This window comes from Catharus ustulatus, chromosome 8 (genome assembly GCF_009819885.2).
Source record: "Catharus ustulatus isolate bCatUst1 chromosome 8, bCatUst1.pri.v2, whole genome shotgun sequence".
Lineage (NCBI taxonomy): Eukaryota > Metazoa > Chordata > Aves > Passeriformes > Turdidae > Catharus > Catharus ustulatus.
In genome coordinates, this window is record NC_046228.1 from 32,498,298 (window position 1) to 32,516,266 (window position 17,969).

Genomic DNA, 17,969 nt, shown 5'->3' on the forward strand with positions numbered 1-17,969 from the left:
CAAAGTGGCTCCTTTGAACTGGAGAGGCAGGGTGAAAAGAGGGACAGCATTTATCCAGATTGAGGCAAAACTTTAGGACTGGGGAATCATTCCTGAACACAAGGAAAGAAGCACTGAACTGGATTAAAACTGTTAAAACTTGGCTTAAGGACAAGGAGCACAGAATATCTTTAGAGCACAGAAGAAATGTGACTTTCTTATCAGTGACTTTGCTGTCACTGTGGCAGGGAAATTAAATCAGCACAAAATGTGTCTAGACACTGGGCTTATAAAACCACCCTTACCCCAAAACATCCATTTTAGGGCCATGGGTAAAGGTTAACTTCAGGACCAGCAAGACTCACGATGCTGCAGGGCAGTGAATAGTAATTATGGATTATTTTCCAAGTACTACAACTCTTCCTTCTTCCCTTAAAAAAATCACCAGCTATGAAGCCATTAGGCCAAGTTTTAAGTGCTGAATATTAAATTTTACATGGAAAAAATATTGTTTCTTATTGTAGAAAGGAAATTTCTGTCAATGAAAGCACTGGACATCCCAACAGGACATCCCAATTATTGATTCTAAAGATTTCATTGCTCTGAGAGTTCTGACACAAAATTTAGGGTCAATCCTGATCTGAAGAAATATTTTAGTGATTTAAAGGAAAGGATTGGGTTTCCTGGACCCTTTTTTCCTTCAACACAAAGCTGAACACTGTCCCTGCACTCAGATTTTTAATTCTACATAAAATCTCATCACTGTATTAAATGTAAGAGAGAAAAAAAGGTTGTCTCAAAAAGAACTAATTGAATTCTGAGTTCACCTAGGGGCTGAACCTTTGAAAAGCTAATTTAAAAAAACACTTACTGCCCTTAGGAATACAGGAGATGCACAACCAAATGAATGATTGGGAAAATGTCAGCCCTTACAGGAAGAGGATGGAGCAACTCTTTAATAAAAATGAACTTCTTCCATTCTTTTCCCTATCTGTCACCCTGAGTACAAACCCCAAAACTTAGAGGAGCTAAAAATAAGCACAAATCCTATGAAATGCAAGAAAATTAAGACATGGGAAGAGAGGAAATTTGGAGCTACCCCACACAAAGGTAACAAAGGTCAATAGATGATGGAGCCAAGATATCAGAACAGGCTGGGAAGAGTTGAAGGTTGAAATTTTTGCAAAAATCAACCAAATCTCGCAGATATGAAGTTTCTGAATGGGTGAAAAAAAGAATTAAATTATTCAGGAGTTTCTAAGTCTTAAAACCTACAGAGCATTTCTCTAATCGAAGAACTTCCAGTCCAGTGAGCCTCAACTGATGGGCATCTCCTCACTGCCTGCTGGAATTGTGCTGTCTGAAATTCAGAATAAAACAGCCACAGAATCACAGAATCACCAAGGTCACCAGAGTCCTTCAAGGTCATTAAGTCCAACCATCACCCCAGCAGCACCAGCATCACCCCTGAACCATGTCCCTAAGGGCCATGTCTTGATGGCTCCTGAACATTTCCAGAGAGGGTGACTCCAACACTGCCCTGGGCAACTTTTTGCAAAGCCTGACCACTCTTTCAGGGAAAAAGGAATTTTTTCTGATCTGAACCTCCCCTGGTAAGCACGGTAAGAAGAACAATTCCAAAATCATGCTTGAAGCTGCAGCCAAAGACAGGAGCCTGGAGAAGAAAAGCAGCTCAGATCTCTCTGGATTTCTCTTTTTATTCATAAACTTGTCTTCCATGAGCCAGCCTGGCCTCCCCTTGAGCCTGGACCAGCATTCAGTCTCACAGCACTGCCTGTCAAATTCCAGTCATAGAAGGAATCAGAGTGTGGGTGGGAACAGACTTTGAAAATCATCCTGTTCCACCTCCTGCCATGGGTAGGGACACCTCCACTATCTCAGGTTTCTCCAAACCCCAAAGTCCAACCTGGCCTTGGACACTTCCAGGGATCCAGGGGCAGCCACAGCTTCTCTGGGCACCCTGTGCCAGGGCCTGCCCACCCTCACAATGAACAATTTCTTCCTAATATCCCATCTTGATTTTCCTTCTGCCAGTCTGAACCCATTCCCCCTTGTCCTGTCCCTCCAGTTCCTGTTTCAGGGTCCCTCTCCAGCTTCCCCTCATCCCCTAAGATCCTGGAAGGTGCTGTGAGGTCTACACCCAACCTTTTTTTTTCTAGAGAAGAACCCATTTTGTCTGTTTTAACCCTGCCACCTCCTTGTCTCAGCTAGGAGCCCCTCACCCTGGAACTGCAGAAGAGGCTGAACTGCTGCCTCCTCTTCACTCCCAAAACTCTGGTACTGTATCCTATAAGTAGGTGCCTGTCTCGGCTTCTTCCTTCCTCACCTGGAGGAGTCTCTGTCCTTTTTGGGACACTGTGTTCAGGACACCTGGATCTGTTCAGAGCTGCAGTGCTTTTCTCCCTGTTCTTTTCTCTATTTTCACTAATGAGTTCTAATGTTCCATTCCCTTTTTATACATTTTTTTGGATCACCGAGCCAACCTTCACACTCTGTCCACAGTTCCAACACCAGGATCTCATTCCCAAGTCAGGCCAGAACCCATCATTTAATATAAAAATTTAGGGTGATCCTTTCTGACACATTTCACTTTATTTTTAAGCCATGCCTAATTTTATCAGCCAATTTTTCACCCAGTCACTTGGTCTTGCAAAGTCCTTCTGTAATTCTACATTCAATCCCTGGAAGTTCCATCCCAGGAAGTGTTAGGAAGATAGGGGACATGGAGTAGTGGTGGGCTTGGCTGGAATGGTTAATTGGCTGCAATTGATGATTTCAGAGAGTTTTTGCAACCTAAATGATTCTGTGGTTATATCCTTATCTTTACAACCAGAAATTTTACATATATATAATATATATAATGATTCTGTAATTCCTCAGGATCAGAAGTAGCTATTATTTCAGGAATTCAACCACTGAGATAATACCCAATATTCTCCAGCCTAGAGCTCTCCTCCACAACCTCCTATGTTCTAAACCTGACCATTTTTTCCCTTGCCAGTGGCTGGCAAACATCCTCTTCCAGTCTCCCTGTATTTTCACTTGGAACAGGAAACAGCCCCTGTGCAATCACACCAAACATGGCACATAAATATCTGTATTTCCTGCCTTCCAAGGTTTGTCCACAGTTTGATCCTGAGGCTGTTTCTGAAAATTCCTGTAATGCAGGAATTTTTTGACAGCTCCGAGAGCAACTGACAGGAGTGATCAATGAAGCTCTTAATGGAATAAGAAGTCAAACAACCACCAGAGTAAGGAGAGCATCACTTCCTTTTGTTTCTGCTGAAATCCATATCAGGGAGAATCATGGGCATTGGGAAGAGTTTAACTACACTGGGACTGCTGGGGGCATCTTTTTTATCCAAAGCGCCTCCATAAGAAAGTAATCAGAGAACCACAAAATATCCTGAGCTGGATATTGGATCCAGCTCAAGAAAAGATGAATACTGGATCATGCACAAGAATCATGGATCCAGCTCCTGGCCCTGCACAGAGTCCCCCTACAAAAACCCCACCCTGGCAGCGCTGTCCAAGCACTCCTGGAGCTCTGGCAGCCTCGGGGCTGTGCCCATTCCCTGGGGAGCCTGGGCAGTGCCAGCACCCTCTGGGGGAAGAACCTTGCCCTGACATCTCACCTAAACCTCCCTGACACTCAAGCACTGCTCCAGCCATTCCCTGGGTCCTGCCCTTGCTCACAGGGAGCAGAGATTGGAGCTCGGTTCAGAAATTCCAGCCAGAAGAAATTCTGTAGCAGACGGAACAGATATTACAGCAGAAACATTCTCCATCACCTCCTGCACAATGGGATCCCAAACCAATTTCCCTCTAACACTGGGATTGCAAATACTCTGTTCCACTCTGACCTTCTGTCACCCCCTAAACAACAGGGAAAAGCAATCCCACTGTAGAGCTGTTTCCAAGGAATTGTCTGTCACTGGGTTGATGCCAGCCTGGCTGAAAGTGCTCCTGGGATCACAGGGATAGTGCCAAGGGATACAGAAAATGCTATGCAGGAATACTCTTCAAAATCCACTGGATTGCCCTGGCATGGTGTTGAAGTACATTTCTGTCACCAGCTTTGTGGGGAAGGAATCAAAACCACCCAAGGGACACAAACCAATTCTTTTTCACAGAATTCCAGACTGGTTTGGGTTGGAAGGATGTTAAAGCTCATTCGGTTCCACTGCACCTTCCACTTGCCCAGGCTGTGAGAGTGTATTCCCTATGTGCCATAAAATTCCTAGAGTCAAGGAAAAGTCCCATTAATAAGTCAGGCTACAAATGTTATTTGAAGCTGGTAATCTTATCTTACCTTTTCCCTGTCCCCCCCATTTTTTAGAAATAATTTAATTGGAGTTTTTATTGAGATGCCCAAGTCACATAAATCCTCCCTAATTTCCTAAATACAATCAAATACAACAGACAGTGGTTTATGACTTGACCAGCCAGACTGGATGAAAACCCACTCTGGAACTATCAATTTAATTAACTAAATCAATTTATCTATCAATTTAACAATCTAAACTCTAATGTGATCCATTTCATTTCACCAATACACAGGTGCCCACATGAAATCACCACAACATTCCTCTATTGTTCTAAAAATCAAAGCATTTTTGTCACTAATACAATGCCATTAGAAATGGAAAATCAATTTCTGCAGGAGAAATAAAATGCTTTCCCTGATTTTGAATCTGACAAAGATAATTTTCTTTGAAGGGGAGAAAATCTGATGTAGTCCTGGGTGCCAGAGTACCAAGAGTGATACAACAGAAATGGAAAAGGTCTGTGTGGGTGGGGAAGTTCTGACACAGATTCCAGAGAAGCTGTGGCTGCCCCTGGATCCCTGGAAGTGTCCAAGGCCAGGCTGGATGGGGCTTGGAGCAGCCTGGAATGGTGGAAGGTGTCCCTGCCCATGGGATGGGCACTGGATGGGCTTTGAGGTCCCTTTCAACCCAAACCAGTCTGGGATTCTCTGCCCTTCACAGCATCAAAATACTTCCAGGGTTTTTTTTGCTGTTGCAACTCCCAAAGGTTTATAGTAACTCTGAATGGACTAATGTTATGATTTTTCCTTAATTGCTGGACATCAACCCACTGCAAATATTGAGGAGAAACTCCTGCAGCTCCTCATCCTTTGCCTAATCCAAAAGCGAGTCTCTGAATCACCCCCAGCATAAACAACTTTATAAAATCAGCTCTCCCCCAGGTGTGATAAATTCTCCAAAGTACAGGAATTCCATCCATGAGCACTTCCCTGTCTGTGCCAGCACATCCAGCCTCCCACAGCCCATCCTCTTTGCAAATGGATAATAATGGAAGTGTCAGCTTACATTCTGTCTGATTAATAAATAACCCTTGCTCAAATAGAAATGGAGCAAAGTGCATCAATTTGACTAATTCTCCCATTTGCTTCATGATTAAAAAAAATAAATAAAACTTGTCTGATGCTTTTTAGACCTGGTAAAAAGAACATAATCTCATGTCTACAGTGTCATGTCACTGCAATTTTAATTAAGCCCTTTCAGTTTAAAGGTTTAATGCACATATTGTGGCAGCCTTGGTGTTGCACATGGAGATTTCAATTGGATCCCCTCAAAAATCCACTCTTTTTTTTTTCCTTTTCTTTTTTTCCTGTGAGGATGTTCTAATAATGCCCATGTTTCTTGGCTAAGAGCTTCCATAGGAGGGCAAAATTGGTTTTCTCGTTGTTTATCATCTAATATATTCCAGAGGTAGAGGAAGGCTGAAATCCAGCATTTCTTATTAGGATCTTTCGTTTTTTTCATTGTCTCCCTATTTGAGAATTCAACATTTATCAGCAATGCAGGTGAGTGCCCCCATTTCCTGTCCACCTTCCTTCCTGCATTCAAATACTCCTGTATTGACTTAACCACCTTTTCCATTTCACAGTTTTCCATAATATCTTAACAGGAGAAAAAAAAATTGATCTTCTCATATCAGAGGGAATATTTTAAAGATTAAATTGAGTGTGTGCTGCAAAAATAGCAGATTTTCTGTTTGAAGGGAAACATCACAAGTTGCATCCCTTCAGATGAAACAGAATCAGATCCTACAATTGTGAGAAATGACATGTGTGCAATACAAGCAGCTGAAGGTTTGATTTGGTACAAGCCTGAGCCATTATTCCAAAGGTCCCAGAAGGATACAGCATTAAAACTTTTATTGTTTTAGCAGGTGGCACATTGCCATCCTTACAGACTGATCCTTTTCCTTACTGTTTTCTTATATTCCCTGACTGCACATTTACCACAGCCACAGGAACCTCTTAAATCCTATAAACATGGCCACAAATGACCCAGGTTGCTATTTAGGCACAGAAAATACCCTCCCACACCAGGTAATTGATTTTTTATCAATGTGTTGTGCAGCTCAGTTTTGGGAATAAAGGGCTACAGGGCTTTAACCTGTAACTCCTGAGGATATTTAGAGTCATGGAATGGTTTGGGTTGGAAGGGACCTTAAAGGGTCCAGGAATGGCCCTGCTGGAGCAGGGAGGTGGCACCAGGTCCCACTGAGCTCCCTTCAGCCTCAGCCAAACTGGGATTGTGTGAATATTCACTACTCAAATATAAATTATTCACTGCTACCCCAGCCTGAGCTGTCCTGGGATTCTGTGAACATTCAGCACTCACACAGTGATCTGTGTCCTCGTGATCCTCTAGGATGGGCTTTGAACTGAACAACTGAAATAGAAATGGGACAGAAATAGCTGCATTCTCAGGACAACAGGGCTCATGAAAAGTGAGGGGACAAGTGGTGCTGAGTTTGTTCACACAAGGTAACATGAAATGTTAGAACTCTGCCACGATTCGTTCCCTTTTTCATAAATGCTTCACACCCCTCTTCCCCCTGATGGTGCTAAATGATGCCTGACAGGCTAAAAGGAAGAGAAAACTGCAAAGAAACAAGCAGCCCCACCCCACATTTTCTCCAGAGATTTTTATTTTCTAAAGAATATAAAAGCACTGAAAAAATTCAGCCCATATTACCTTAATAACCAAGTCAAACTTTTGGTGTAAATCCCTATTTATTGGCTTGAGGAGCGTCAGTTCAGCCGTTGTGAGATTCATGTGGAAATACTGGGGATAATCCTCAGGAGTGCCTGCAAAAAAGAAATTGAGGTTTGAACAACTCTGAAAGGTTTAGTTCAGCTATGTGTTTATTTTATTCATTAATCATCAAAGGAACAAAACCTAATTCTGCTTTTAGAAGGATAAAATATTGCCTTAAGTGGACATGGAGCTTAAGGAAACAATAAAGTTATGTGTTTAGTAGTATTATTTCTGTACTCTCCAAACCCACAAAAATTTCTCTCAACTGTGACTCCCTAAGTACTTGATAACAACAGGAATATTATTAATAATGTATAAATAATGTATATAAATATTAGCACAATTAATAACAATTTGATAACAACAGATAGGTTATTTTAGAAATCCTTCTGGGAAAAGTCTCTCCTCAGGGAGGAAGCACCAGATGAAATCTCAATTTATTGTCAGTTGTAAATGGTGTTTTCATGGTTGGGGATTTCCAGGATATTCTTCAAGCCAGTGAAAACAGAAGCCTCAGAGCCTGAATGGATTTGGGAGCCATTGGAAATGGAGGAAAGGCTGTACCAAGGCTGTGCCCAAAAATGTGCCTATGCCTGAGCCAAAGGGCTCCAGCAACCACAGCCTGGCAGAGGAGGAGGGAAAAATTCCAGCTACAGCCATTCTGAGCCCTGGGATTCTCCAAGAAATGGTGTAAAAGGGCCCAGAAAGCCCAGGTGTTCCACACTGCGAGAGGACCCCAAAGAGCCAAAATTCTGATTTTAAGTCTCAGATCTTGAGGGGTTTAGTCTGGGAGCAGCCCTGTCAGCAGCTGAGGGCAGAATGCACTCCTGGCTCATGGGATAAAAGCCTCAGGATATCCCTGATGCCAGGGGCTGGGAGCCCTAGAGCTGCCCTGGGAGCAGCACAAACCTGGCCCTGCCAAACCCTGAACCCAGCCAGGACTGAGGCATCCATTCCACTTCCCTGATAAATGCTGCTGGCTTTTGTTCCCCTTACAAGTGCAGTGGTTAGAAAGCACTTTCAGAAAGCCAGGAGATAAATTATTACAATAATTTAATTTGCTATATAAATAAAGTACACATGTATTTATATATATTATATATGTTGGGGTTTATTTTCTGTGACTCTCTTAATCCACACCTATATCATTGACCCAAAATGCAGCAAAAGAACCACCATGGATTATTTTTTCTCTTATACCACCCGCACAAATGCAGAGCTTCAAGCTCCAAGTCCTGCATCCCCTTGCCTTGCCTTTTAATTTCAAGTTCTAATTAATTAATCTAATTTTTGAAGAGCACAAGGCACCCAGCAGGAGATCCAAACTTTTGGCAGGTAACAGATTGCTGGTTTCAGAGGCTGCACATCACCAAGGCTGTTGCTAAAACTAAAAACTGTCACAAAATTAGGGACAAAATGCAAAAACTGAGAAAGGAGAAAACAAGAGGTGCCCTAAAGGAGAACAGATATATAGGGGAGGAGGATAAGAGTCACAAAGGAATCTACTGAAGGGAAGAAGAGGATAATATAGGGCAAGGATGTCAGGAAAGAATCCAGGAAATAAAAAGGAAAAAAACCTTACTTACTAACTAACTTAGAATCAACAACATTGTTAATAAAAATAAAGGGAGGGGCCTTTCTTCACACCTGGGTACGTCCAGGGAATGTGGGTGTATTGCAAAGACCCAAAGAAATTAACATTTCCAAAAGCCAAGGATTGGAAAAATTAATGTATTAAAAAAAAAAAAAAAGCCAAATATCCTGTTCCCAAAAGTTAAATATATCAAATATCCACAGTGCCAGGAGCATGTGCCTTGCACAGGTGGGCAAAGAAAGAAGGGAAAAGAAGAACCAAATAAAACTGAGTCAAATTAAATAAAACTTAAAATCATTCTATAAGTAACTTATCCCTTCATTCCACAGGCACAGTTCAAAACTCCCAGTGTTTAAAAAAAGGACATTCCCAAAGAGATCAAGGAGAAGAAGGTTTAGATCTAAAGAAAAGGGGTAGAAAATCCACATAATGAGAAAAATCTGCAAGACCCATTTCCTGTGGAACTACTTAATATTTTCTGAGGCTAAAACAGAAATAGCAAATCTTGGGAGAGATGAAGGCAGACTTAAAATTCAAAAATAAATCCTTTGGAAGCGCACAGGAGAGGGAAAATAAAAAGAACAGAGTAAAAAAAAAAAGTGAGTGAATGGAGGGGAAAAAAGAGGAAAAAAAAGAAGGTAAAAAGAAGCAAAGAGGAAAAAAATACGGGGGAAAATGAATTTTAAAAGAAAGAAAATAGAAAGTAGAACAAAAGAAGTAAGGAAAAAAGAAGCAAGGAAAAAAGAGAGAAAAATTAAGAAAGAAGAAAAAAGGAAGAATAAAGAAGGAAAAGAGAAAGAAAAAAGAAGGAAAAGGGAAAACAAAAGGGAAGGGGAAAGAAGGAAAAGATATGAAAAAGGGAAGGAAAGAAAAAGGAAAATATAAGGAGTAAAGAAGGAAAAAACAAAAGAGAAGGAAAATATGATAGAGAAAAAGTAAAGAAGAAAAAAAGAAGGCAAAAAAAGGAAACAGAAGGACTAGAGAAGGAAAGGAAAAGGAAAAAAAAGAAAAATAAGCAAAAGGGAAAAGATCAGGAGCAAATGAAGTTAAAAAGAAAGAAAAGAGAAACTAAGAAAAGAGAAATGAGGAAAAAATAAGAAAGGAAGAAAGAAAGAAAGGAAAAAGAAAAGAAGAAAATATGGATAAAAGAAAGAAAAAAGAAGAAAAGAAGACAAAAAGGATTAAAAAAGAGTCAAAAGGTTATGGAGGAAGGGAAAAAGAAGGAAAATATAAGGGAAAAAGAAGAATAATAAGAAAAGTGAAAAGAAACAGAATGAAGAAAAAATAAAGAAAGAAAAAAAAGAAAGAAGAATGAAGGAAAAGAGATGGAAAAGAGAAGAAAAAAGAAAGAAAAAAGAAAAAAGAAGGAATATAGGAGGAAAGGAGAAAAAAAGTAAAGAAGGAAAAGGACAAAAGAAAGAAGAAAAATGAAAGAAGGAAAAAGAAAAGAGAGGGAAAAAAAGGGAAAAAAAAAAAAAGGTCCCCAAACCAACCTGAATTGCTGTACCACACCTTTCTGAATTATTTCTTGGAGGTCAGAACAGCCACTCCAATATTACCCACATCCCAGGTTAGTGACACACAGTGTTTAACAATTTCACTCCTGAAGGACTTGGTAAATTATACAAAAATACCTTAAGAAGTTGACCTAAATGTGGCCCTGGGGTGGAGTTCTCCCTGCAGAACTTGGGAATAAAATCAATTTATGACATTTATAAATAAATCCACTTGCAGAGCTAAACCTCCACAATGTGCTCCTCAAAGTCCTCACTTCCACCTCTCCTTGGCTGGGAAAACCATGGAGTTCAACAGGGGGAGACAGGGAAATGATGTGATTCCCCAGAATTCCTCATTTCCAAACCCCACAGAAAGCTTGGTGTGTGCATTTTGGGAGCAGCTGGGCAGGTGGAGCCCTGCAGGCCCTTCCATGGTCACATTCTAGAAGCCCAGAAGCAAATGCCAAACACAGGGAAGCAGCAGGAAAAAAAAAAGAGAGAGAAGCATAAACAACTAAGCAAACTTTAAATTTCAAAGGAAAGTGCACAGGCAGCAAAATTGGAGGTGGATGCAGTAAGATCCTTGAAGCTTGAAGATTTTGGAGATGAAATCTGCTCTAATTGCCTTTTTTAGCCTCTCTTTTTGTGTCTGTCAATGGAAAACACATCCTAGCAGAACTCTCCCTCACTGTGTTGTTCCATTCACTAGAACAGACAACAATTCTGGATTTAATATGAATAAACACTAATAAATAACCACGTGATGTGAATTTCCATGTGACAATTAAACACCACCAAGTAGATGAACAATTCTAAACATCTCACTGGCCACAAGAGGAATTTTTATCAGGGTTCCACTCTGCCAGGCAATCTTTTCCTGGCTGGTCATACCAGAGGGACTGACAGGAATAGGAAAAGTAGCAGACACCAACCAACTAGGATGGAGTAGAGGATGCCGGGTCGCTCGGAGGGAGGCTGGATGTTTCGGTCCTGATCTATGGCTTGGATGGGTGGAGTGACACTGATGGGGTTCACACTGGCCTGGAATGAGAAATCACATCAACAGAGCAATTAGAAAGGCAGCAGGGAGATCTGTGGGTTTAGCACAGCAACATCATGGGGAAGGGTATTGGAGGAGAAAAAAAATCTTCAGAATGAGAAGAATATTTACAGCTCATGGCCCCTTTGAATCCAAATTAACCAAGCAACATAAACATTTCCATAGCAACCTCCTTTCTGTGAGATACAGTTTTAGGATAGATTCCAGACAAAAGGAATCACAAAATCCCAGACTGGTTTGGATAGGTTAAAGCCCATCCAGTGCCACCCCTGCCATGTCAGGGACACCTTCCACTATCCCAGGGTGATCCAAGCCCCATCCAGCCTGGCCTTGGACACTGCCAGGGATCCAGGGGCAGCCACAGCTGTTCTGGGCACCCTGTGCCAGGGCTGCCCACCCTGCTAAGGAACAATTCCTTCCTTATATTTCACCTAAATTTCCCCTGTGTCAGTTTGAACTCATTCCCCCTTGTCCTGCCATTCCAGTTCCTGATGAAAAGCCCTCCCCTGGCTTCCCTGTCAGCCCTTCAGACCCTGGAAGGAGCTGTGGGGTCTCCACACAACCTTCTCCTCTCCAACCCAAACCTTCCCAGCCTGGCTCCACAGGGAAAGTGCTCCAGCCCCCTTATCAGCTTAGAAGGGGACAGTAAACACTTGATAAAGGAAGCTCACAGATACTCCACTGTGTTTCTATAAATAGTCCCTCAAATCAGGGATTTCAGCCATCATGCCAGCTTTCATCTCTGTCAATCCAGCCTCCAGTGGCAGCTCCAGAGCTGCCATTCCCAGCTCCCACAGTTTCAGTGACCTTGGCTGCTCAACCAACCACAAATGTACCACACATGGATGTGTGCACACCAGGGTTTCCCCTCCCCTTGGAATGTTTCCCTGCATGACAAAAACCCTTAATGAGCTCTGTGAAAAGCCAGACACCCTTGTTTTTCCACATACAACTCATCCTGGCAGCCTTTCCCTTGGAAAGCTCTGTGTTCTGCAAGAGGGGACTTGAAATTTAGCGTGGGAATAGGAATGAGACAAGTCCATGCTCGGCCAAGTTTTGGCAGAGCTGTCAGAAATCATCCTGCTGAGAGCTGGATGGGAGCTGTGAGATCTTAGGTGATGCTGAGGGGAAACTTAGAGGGAAAAGGGATGAGGCAGGAGGAGGAGGAGAAGCCAGGGATGGAGGAAAGGTGGTTTATTGACCCCTTGTGCAGGTGTGGATTGGCAGCCCCATAGGTCACCTGCCACCACACCCCAAGGTGTGCTCCCCCAGTCATTTCCAACAGCTTCCTCAAGTCCAGAGGCTCTGCCAGCCTTTTCCACACCAAAGTAATTTGAGGTACAGACATGTCAGGGATAGGCACATTAAGTGAGGATGGAGGCTCTTGGCCTCCCAAATTAGCACTGAAAAGCTCCTCACTCCACCCCTGCTCATGGCTTTTGTCTCAATCCCTGTCCCAGTGTTCAGGACCTTTGTTATCACCCAATTCCATCTGGGACTCTTTGAAAAATTAAACTCTTAAAAGCGTAATGAGGGAGATGAGCTCAAAATAGGCAGAAAGAGAGAAGAAGATGTATTTGACATCTGCTTGAATTTTTAAAAGGCCTTAGGATGGCATAGAAGTTGCATGGGAAGAGAGAAGATTTTGCAGAAAACTGACTAAGACTAAAATGCTATTTTTAAATTCACAGATCATTTGGAGCCCTCTCAGAAAACCCCACATTCGAGTTAGAAACACACCCACAACAAAACCAACCCCATCTGTTAGTCTGGGTTTAAACCCACCAATAATGCTCAGAGCAGCTGTGGCTGCCCCTGCATCCCTGGCAGTGCCCAAGGCCAGGCTGGGTTTTGGGGTTTGGAGCAGCCTGGGATGGTGGAAGGTGTCCCTGCCCATGGCAGGGAGTGGGAATGAATGGGCTTTAGGGTCCCTTCAAATCCAAAACATTCTGAGATTCTGGGATTCTATGATTACCATATTGCAGGCCAGGCTGTGTCTGTGCCAAACCAAGACTAAAATCAGAATTGTTAAAAAAAAAAAATCAAATAGCAAGGACAATGCTTTATTTTCCAGTTCAAGGAAGAGCTAGAGAGCAGCACTTAGAATCCCTGTATTTGAGATCAAACAGGTTCTGGTTGAACAGAAGATGTTTTTTCCCACACTGCCACCTTTGCACCAACCCCTGGGAAACAAAGCACTCAGCTGAACAGAAACAAGTCCAGTAAGGAAATTAATTATAAGGAAGCTGAGAATGAAAAGTGAAATCCATTAATTTTTTTTCTATACAAGTTTTTTCTCCAGGTACTGTACACACCTAAAATGGGCTACTCAAGAGCTAGGAGATATCATACACCATCTTCTGAAATGTTTACAGATAGAATCATCAAATGATGGAATGGTTTGGGGTGGGAGGAACCTTAAAGCCCACCCAGTGCCATTCCCCACCATGGGTAGGGACACCTTCCACTATCCCAGGCTGCTCCAAGTGCCCTCTGACCTGCCCTTGGACACTTCCAGGGATCCAGGGCAGCCACAGTTTCTCTGGGAATTTGATCCCCTCCCTACCCACACAGGAAATGATTTCTTCCCAATATTCCATCTAAATTTCCCCTGTGTCAGTCTGAGCCCATTGCCCCTTGTTCTGTTACTCCAGTTGCTGTTGCAGGGTCCCTTTCCAGCTTCCCTGCAGCCCCTTCAGACCCTGGATGGGCCTGTGGGGTCTCCCCACAACTTTCTCTTCTCCAGGCTATGAAAACATAAAACAATGAAGCAGCCATTACATTAATAAATGGGTAATAGTATGTTAATAAATTAATCAAAGCACACATAGGAAGTTTAAGAAAGTGTGCATATGCTTTTAATCAGAAGTAATTGTTTTAAAAATTAGGAGTCAAAGTGGAAGTCTTCCACAGGCATCCAATACCTTTGCAAGAGACCAAAAAATTCCCGGCTCCTTCTCAGGAGCTTCATGAGATGGAAGCTCATTAAAAGGAAGGGAAAACAGATTAATGAAGGAGTGAAGTGTCTGAGGTGCCCATGGGTGCCAACTGGAGGCAAAGCAAGAGCACCAGGGGGTTTGGCAGGAAAGGCTGGAAAGAGTGCTGGGAAAATCAGCACAGAGCCACAGCAGGGCAGGGAGATCACTCGGAATAAACAGCTGGCCTTCAAATCCCAGCCTCTGCCAAGGGGAACATGAAAGGCTGCCCAAGCTCTGGCAGAGGCAGGTGATTAAAAAACAAACAAGATCTTGCCCATCTGAGGGTGGAATATGCAGTCATTTATTTTCCTCATTAGGGAAAAGCTCCCTCAGTTTCTGGTGTGGTGATTAATTGACTTCCAGGTGTTCAGTATAGCAGAACTGGGCAGGCCAAAAGGCAAAATCCCAGTCCCACCTTGCAGCTCTTAGCACAAATACAAATAAATTTAAAAAAAATCCTCCTTCAAACAGAGCCATGATGGGGAGCCTGCCAGGGAGTCTGCAGGGCCATGAGATAATCAAGGCAGAAGAACAGTTAAAAAAAGCTCAGAGAGAATAAGGTAGCAGCAAAAACCTAAATTCCCCCCGCTTCTTTTGTGTTCACCATGGAAGCACAGCATCACCTTCTCCATGTGGGGTGTCCAGCAGATCCTGCAGAAATCCATGGCCTTCAGAGATCTTATGGATGGAACAAGGCAAATTAAGAGTCTGGCATTTGTGCCAGGGGGTTTTAGACTCCTGCTGAGGGTTGTGAATAAAATAAACAGCTGATATTTTAAATTAATGCATTTAAATGGTGCTTAATAATTCAGGAGTGCAGTTGCATTCAAAAATCCAAATAGGATTTCTAGGCACCCGTCTACATACTGATTTCACCATCCCATGATCCCATGGAATAATCACGAGGGAATTTACAACTCAGATGCAGAATATGCATTTGGGGCTTTCAATAACAACTACAAAAACAGCAGAACAAAAAACAAACAAAAAAACCCCCACCCCCAAATAAACATGATTTTAAGAATAAAAGTAATAGATTTTCCAAGATTTTTAATATATTTTCTTGTATTTAAATTATTTTAAGATGTCCAGGAATGCCATGCTTCCAATAGAAGGATGTGGACAGTGTAGAATTCTTTCTAAAGTCAGGGTACAACAATAATTGTTACACAGCTGATATCAAGGATTTTTAAAATCAGATTTTCTCTTTCCCACCTACCTGAGATGCAAAGCTGAATTTGCTACCTGTAGATACTTAAGGAAAATTTCTTCCTTTGGGGAAGATGAGAAGGAAAAGAGAGGAAATACTACATTTTTGGAGTTGAACTAACACTGTTTTCTGCTCAGAGCTGCCTTTTTCTTTTGTTGAGGGTTTTATGGTGTATTTTGAGGGGTTTTGTGGTATATTTTGGGGTTTTTTTTGCTTGTTACTATGAAAATCATTGTATTCTAGGAAACTGAAAGCCAAATGAATCCAATATTCCTCAGCTAGGAAGGTTTTTTTCTGAGCAGATAATAAATTCCTGAGAGGTGCTATTTGTATGATTAAGACACCAGACCATGAAGCAGCTCCAGGTTTGGTGACTCTGCTGTGATGATTCACAATCACCTGAGTTCCCACCAGAGACTCAGGGGTCACCACACAGGCACAAGTAAACACTGGAAAATACTGCAAAGGATAAAACTCCATGGAAAGCAAGAGTTTTCCTTAAGTTTTGTTTGGATTCACCAAGGTGAACTCAAGAAGTCCACTGAGAGAAGGGACAAAAACCTACACTGTCAATTTATTGTTGAGTCAAACACTGCAAGGCATTTTCTACACACAGGGCCTGCTGAAGACTGAGTTTTTACAGGCAGCTGTTAACTGTGGCCAGTGGACCTCAGGTAAAGTCTCGGGACTTTCCACCTGCACCATTCTCATGGCTCAGCTGAGGAACTTGCTGCTGAACTCTAATCCCTCTGCAAAACAAGGCTGAGGAGTTTTTCTCCAGATGGAAAATACCACTAAAGCAACACAAATTGTCCCTGGTGCCATTCAGAGCCCCATCCCAGGGAGCTCTGCACTATTAAACCAACAAAGTTCGTGATGAATTGATCAATCATTATGGTCACACTGTTTCTCCTGGTGCTTTCTCGAGGCTGGAGTACGAGCTGTAAGTGGGAAATGAGCTGAGTTCTCCCCATGCTGTGCAGAACTGCCTGTGACTTTGCCAATACTCAGCACTAAAACAGCAGGGAGAGCTGCAGAACCATTCCAACATCATTCCTTGCTGCTGTCTCAGCTGCTCTGCCAGCACAACAAGGGCTGTGACAAAACACTAATGAGCAGAAATCCATCACAGAGCACTTGCATGTCAGCAAAACGTGGGGAATGTTTCAGTGGAGTTATCCAACCACAAAGGAAGTCAATCCAAAAGCAGGAATCACACTACAAATGTAGGAGATGACACCAAAATCTCGTCATTAGTCAAACCACACCTCATCAAATCTCCCATTTGTAGGATCTCACCGTTCTCCCTCTTTTCCTGCCTTCCCCCTGGCAGCTACAGCAGCTACACATTCCTGCCTTTGATCAGAGCCAGGGGAGGCAGTGCCTCACACCAGGAGCCTACAGGAATTCCTGTGCTGCTGTTTGAAGGCTGATGTGGCACAGAGATCTACAGGAATCCAAGGGGATGGAATCTTCTGACCCTTTGCATTGCCACAACATGGGAACCCAAACTGTGGGCCAAGACCTCAGCTGAATGCTTTGAAGACTTTGGAAGCAAATCCCAAGCACAGATTTAAAACACACTCTGAATCTGAAAGAGAACTGTTAGATCAAGTTGTCATGGGAGCTAAAAAGAGGTTTACACAGCAAAAAAAATTCTGGGCCTGGAAACACTTCCCAAAAAACTTGAGGAAAACAAATTTACATTGCTCAACTCCAGAGATTTATAGTTAATTCACCCAATTTGTACCTTTTAGAATTATAGAATCAGCAAGGTTGAAAAAGAGCTTTAGTCCAACCACCAATCCATCATCACTCATCCATGCCCTCCAGTGCCACATCCACACCTTTTATTCACCCCTTCAGGAAAATGATGGCACAGCCACAGCTTCTCTGGGCAACCCTCCCAGGGAGGAATGCCCTCCTAATATCCAAACTAAACTTGCTCTCTGGCAGTTTGAAGCCATTCCCCCTTGTCCTGTCTCTCCATCTCTTGGAAAAGTCTCTCTCCAGTATTCTTGTAGCTCCTTCAGGCACTGAAAAGCCACAATTTGGTCATCCCAGAGCTTCTCCTCTCCAGCTGAACAATCCCAGCTCTCCCAGCAGAGCTGCTCCATCCCTCTGATCATCCTGGTGCCTCCTCTGGACTCTCTGCAGCAGCTCCAGGTCCCTCCTGTGCTGGGCCCCAGAACTGATCTGCAAGTTTAAAACTAAACTAACTTTTCTCTTTATTTATTTTTCAGAAGGTCCCTTTCACTTCCAGAAGCCACAGCTAAAAAGCCACAGTGGGTAATTTATGCTGTTGGTACCTGTGACCTGGCCTCTCCTGTTTTCTCTGGGGGCAAAAAAGTGTTTTAGTGACCAATGGGGAAAAATTAAGACATGGGATTAATTGTTCAATTCACCTTCCTTCTAAACTCAGCACTAAATTATCAAACAGTTTTTAGCACCTGATTTAGCTACTCAATACCACACATGGCTGCTTCGTTCTTGGGTTTCTGTCATGCCTCATGTTTATGCAATTTCTTGAAATGAAAACTGTAAAATTCAAATAT

General features: G+C 42.6%; 1 protein-coding gene across 10 annotated transcripts in view; it reads right to left on the reverse strand.

Moving 5' to 3' along the window:
* Positions 1-17,969, reverse strand: part of PCDH15 (protocadherin related 15) — a 642,731-nt gene that overhangs the window by 156,581 nt on the left and 468,181 nt on the right. For all 10 annotated transcript variants that reach the window (XR_004418559.1, XR_004418557.1, XR_004418555.2 and 7 more), the window contains 2 exons: positions 11,099-11,207; positions 7,014-7,126 (listed from right to left, as the gene is read on the reverse strand). Coding sequence is in view for 3 of the 10 variants with exons in the window: in XM_033065836.2 (XP_032921727.1) it covers positions 7,014-7,126; positions 11,099-11,207 (222 nt within the window). In the remaining 7 variants the exon portion in view is untranslated. The remainder of the gene's footprint in view (positions 1-7,013; positions 7,127-11,098; positions 11,208-17,969) is intronic.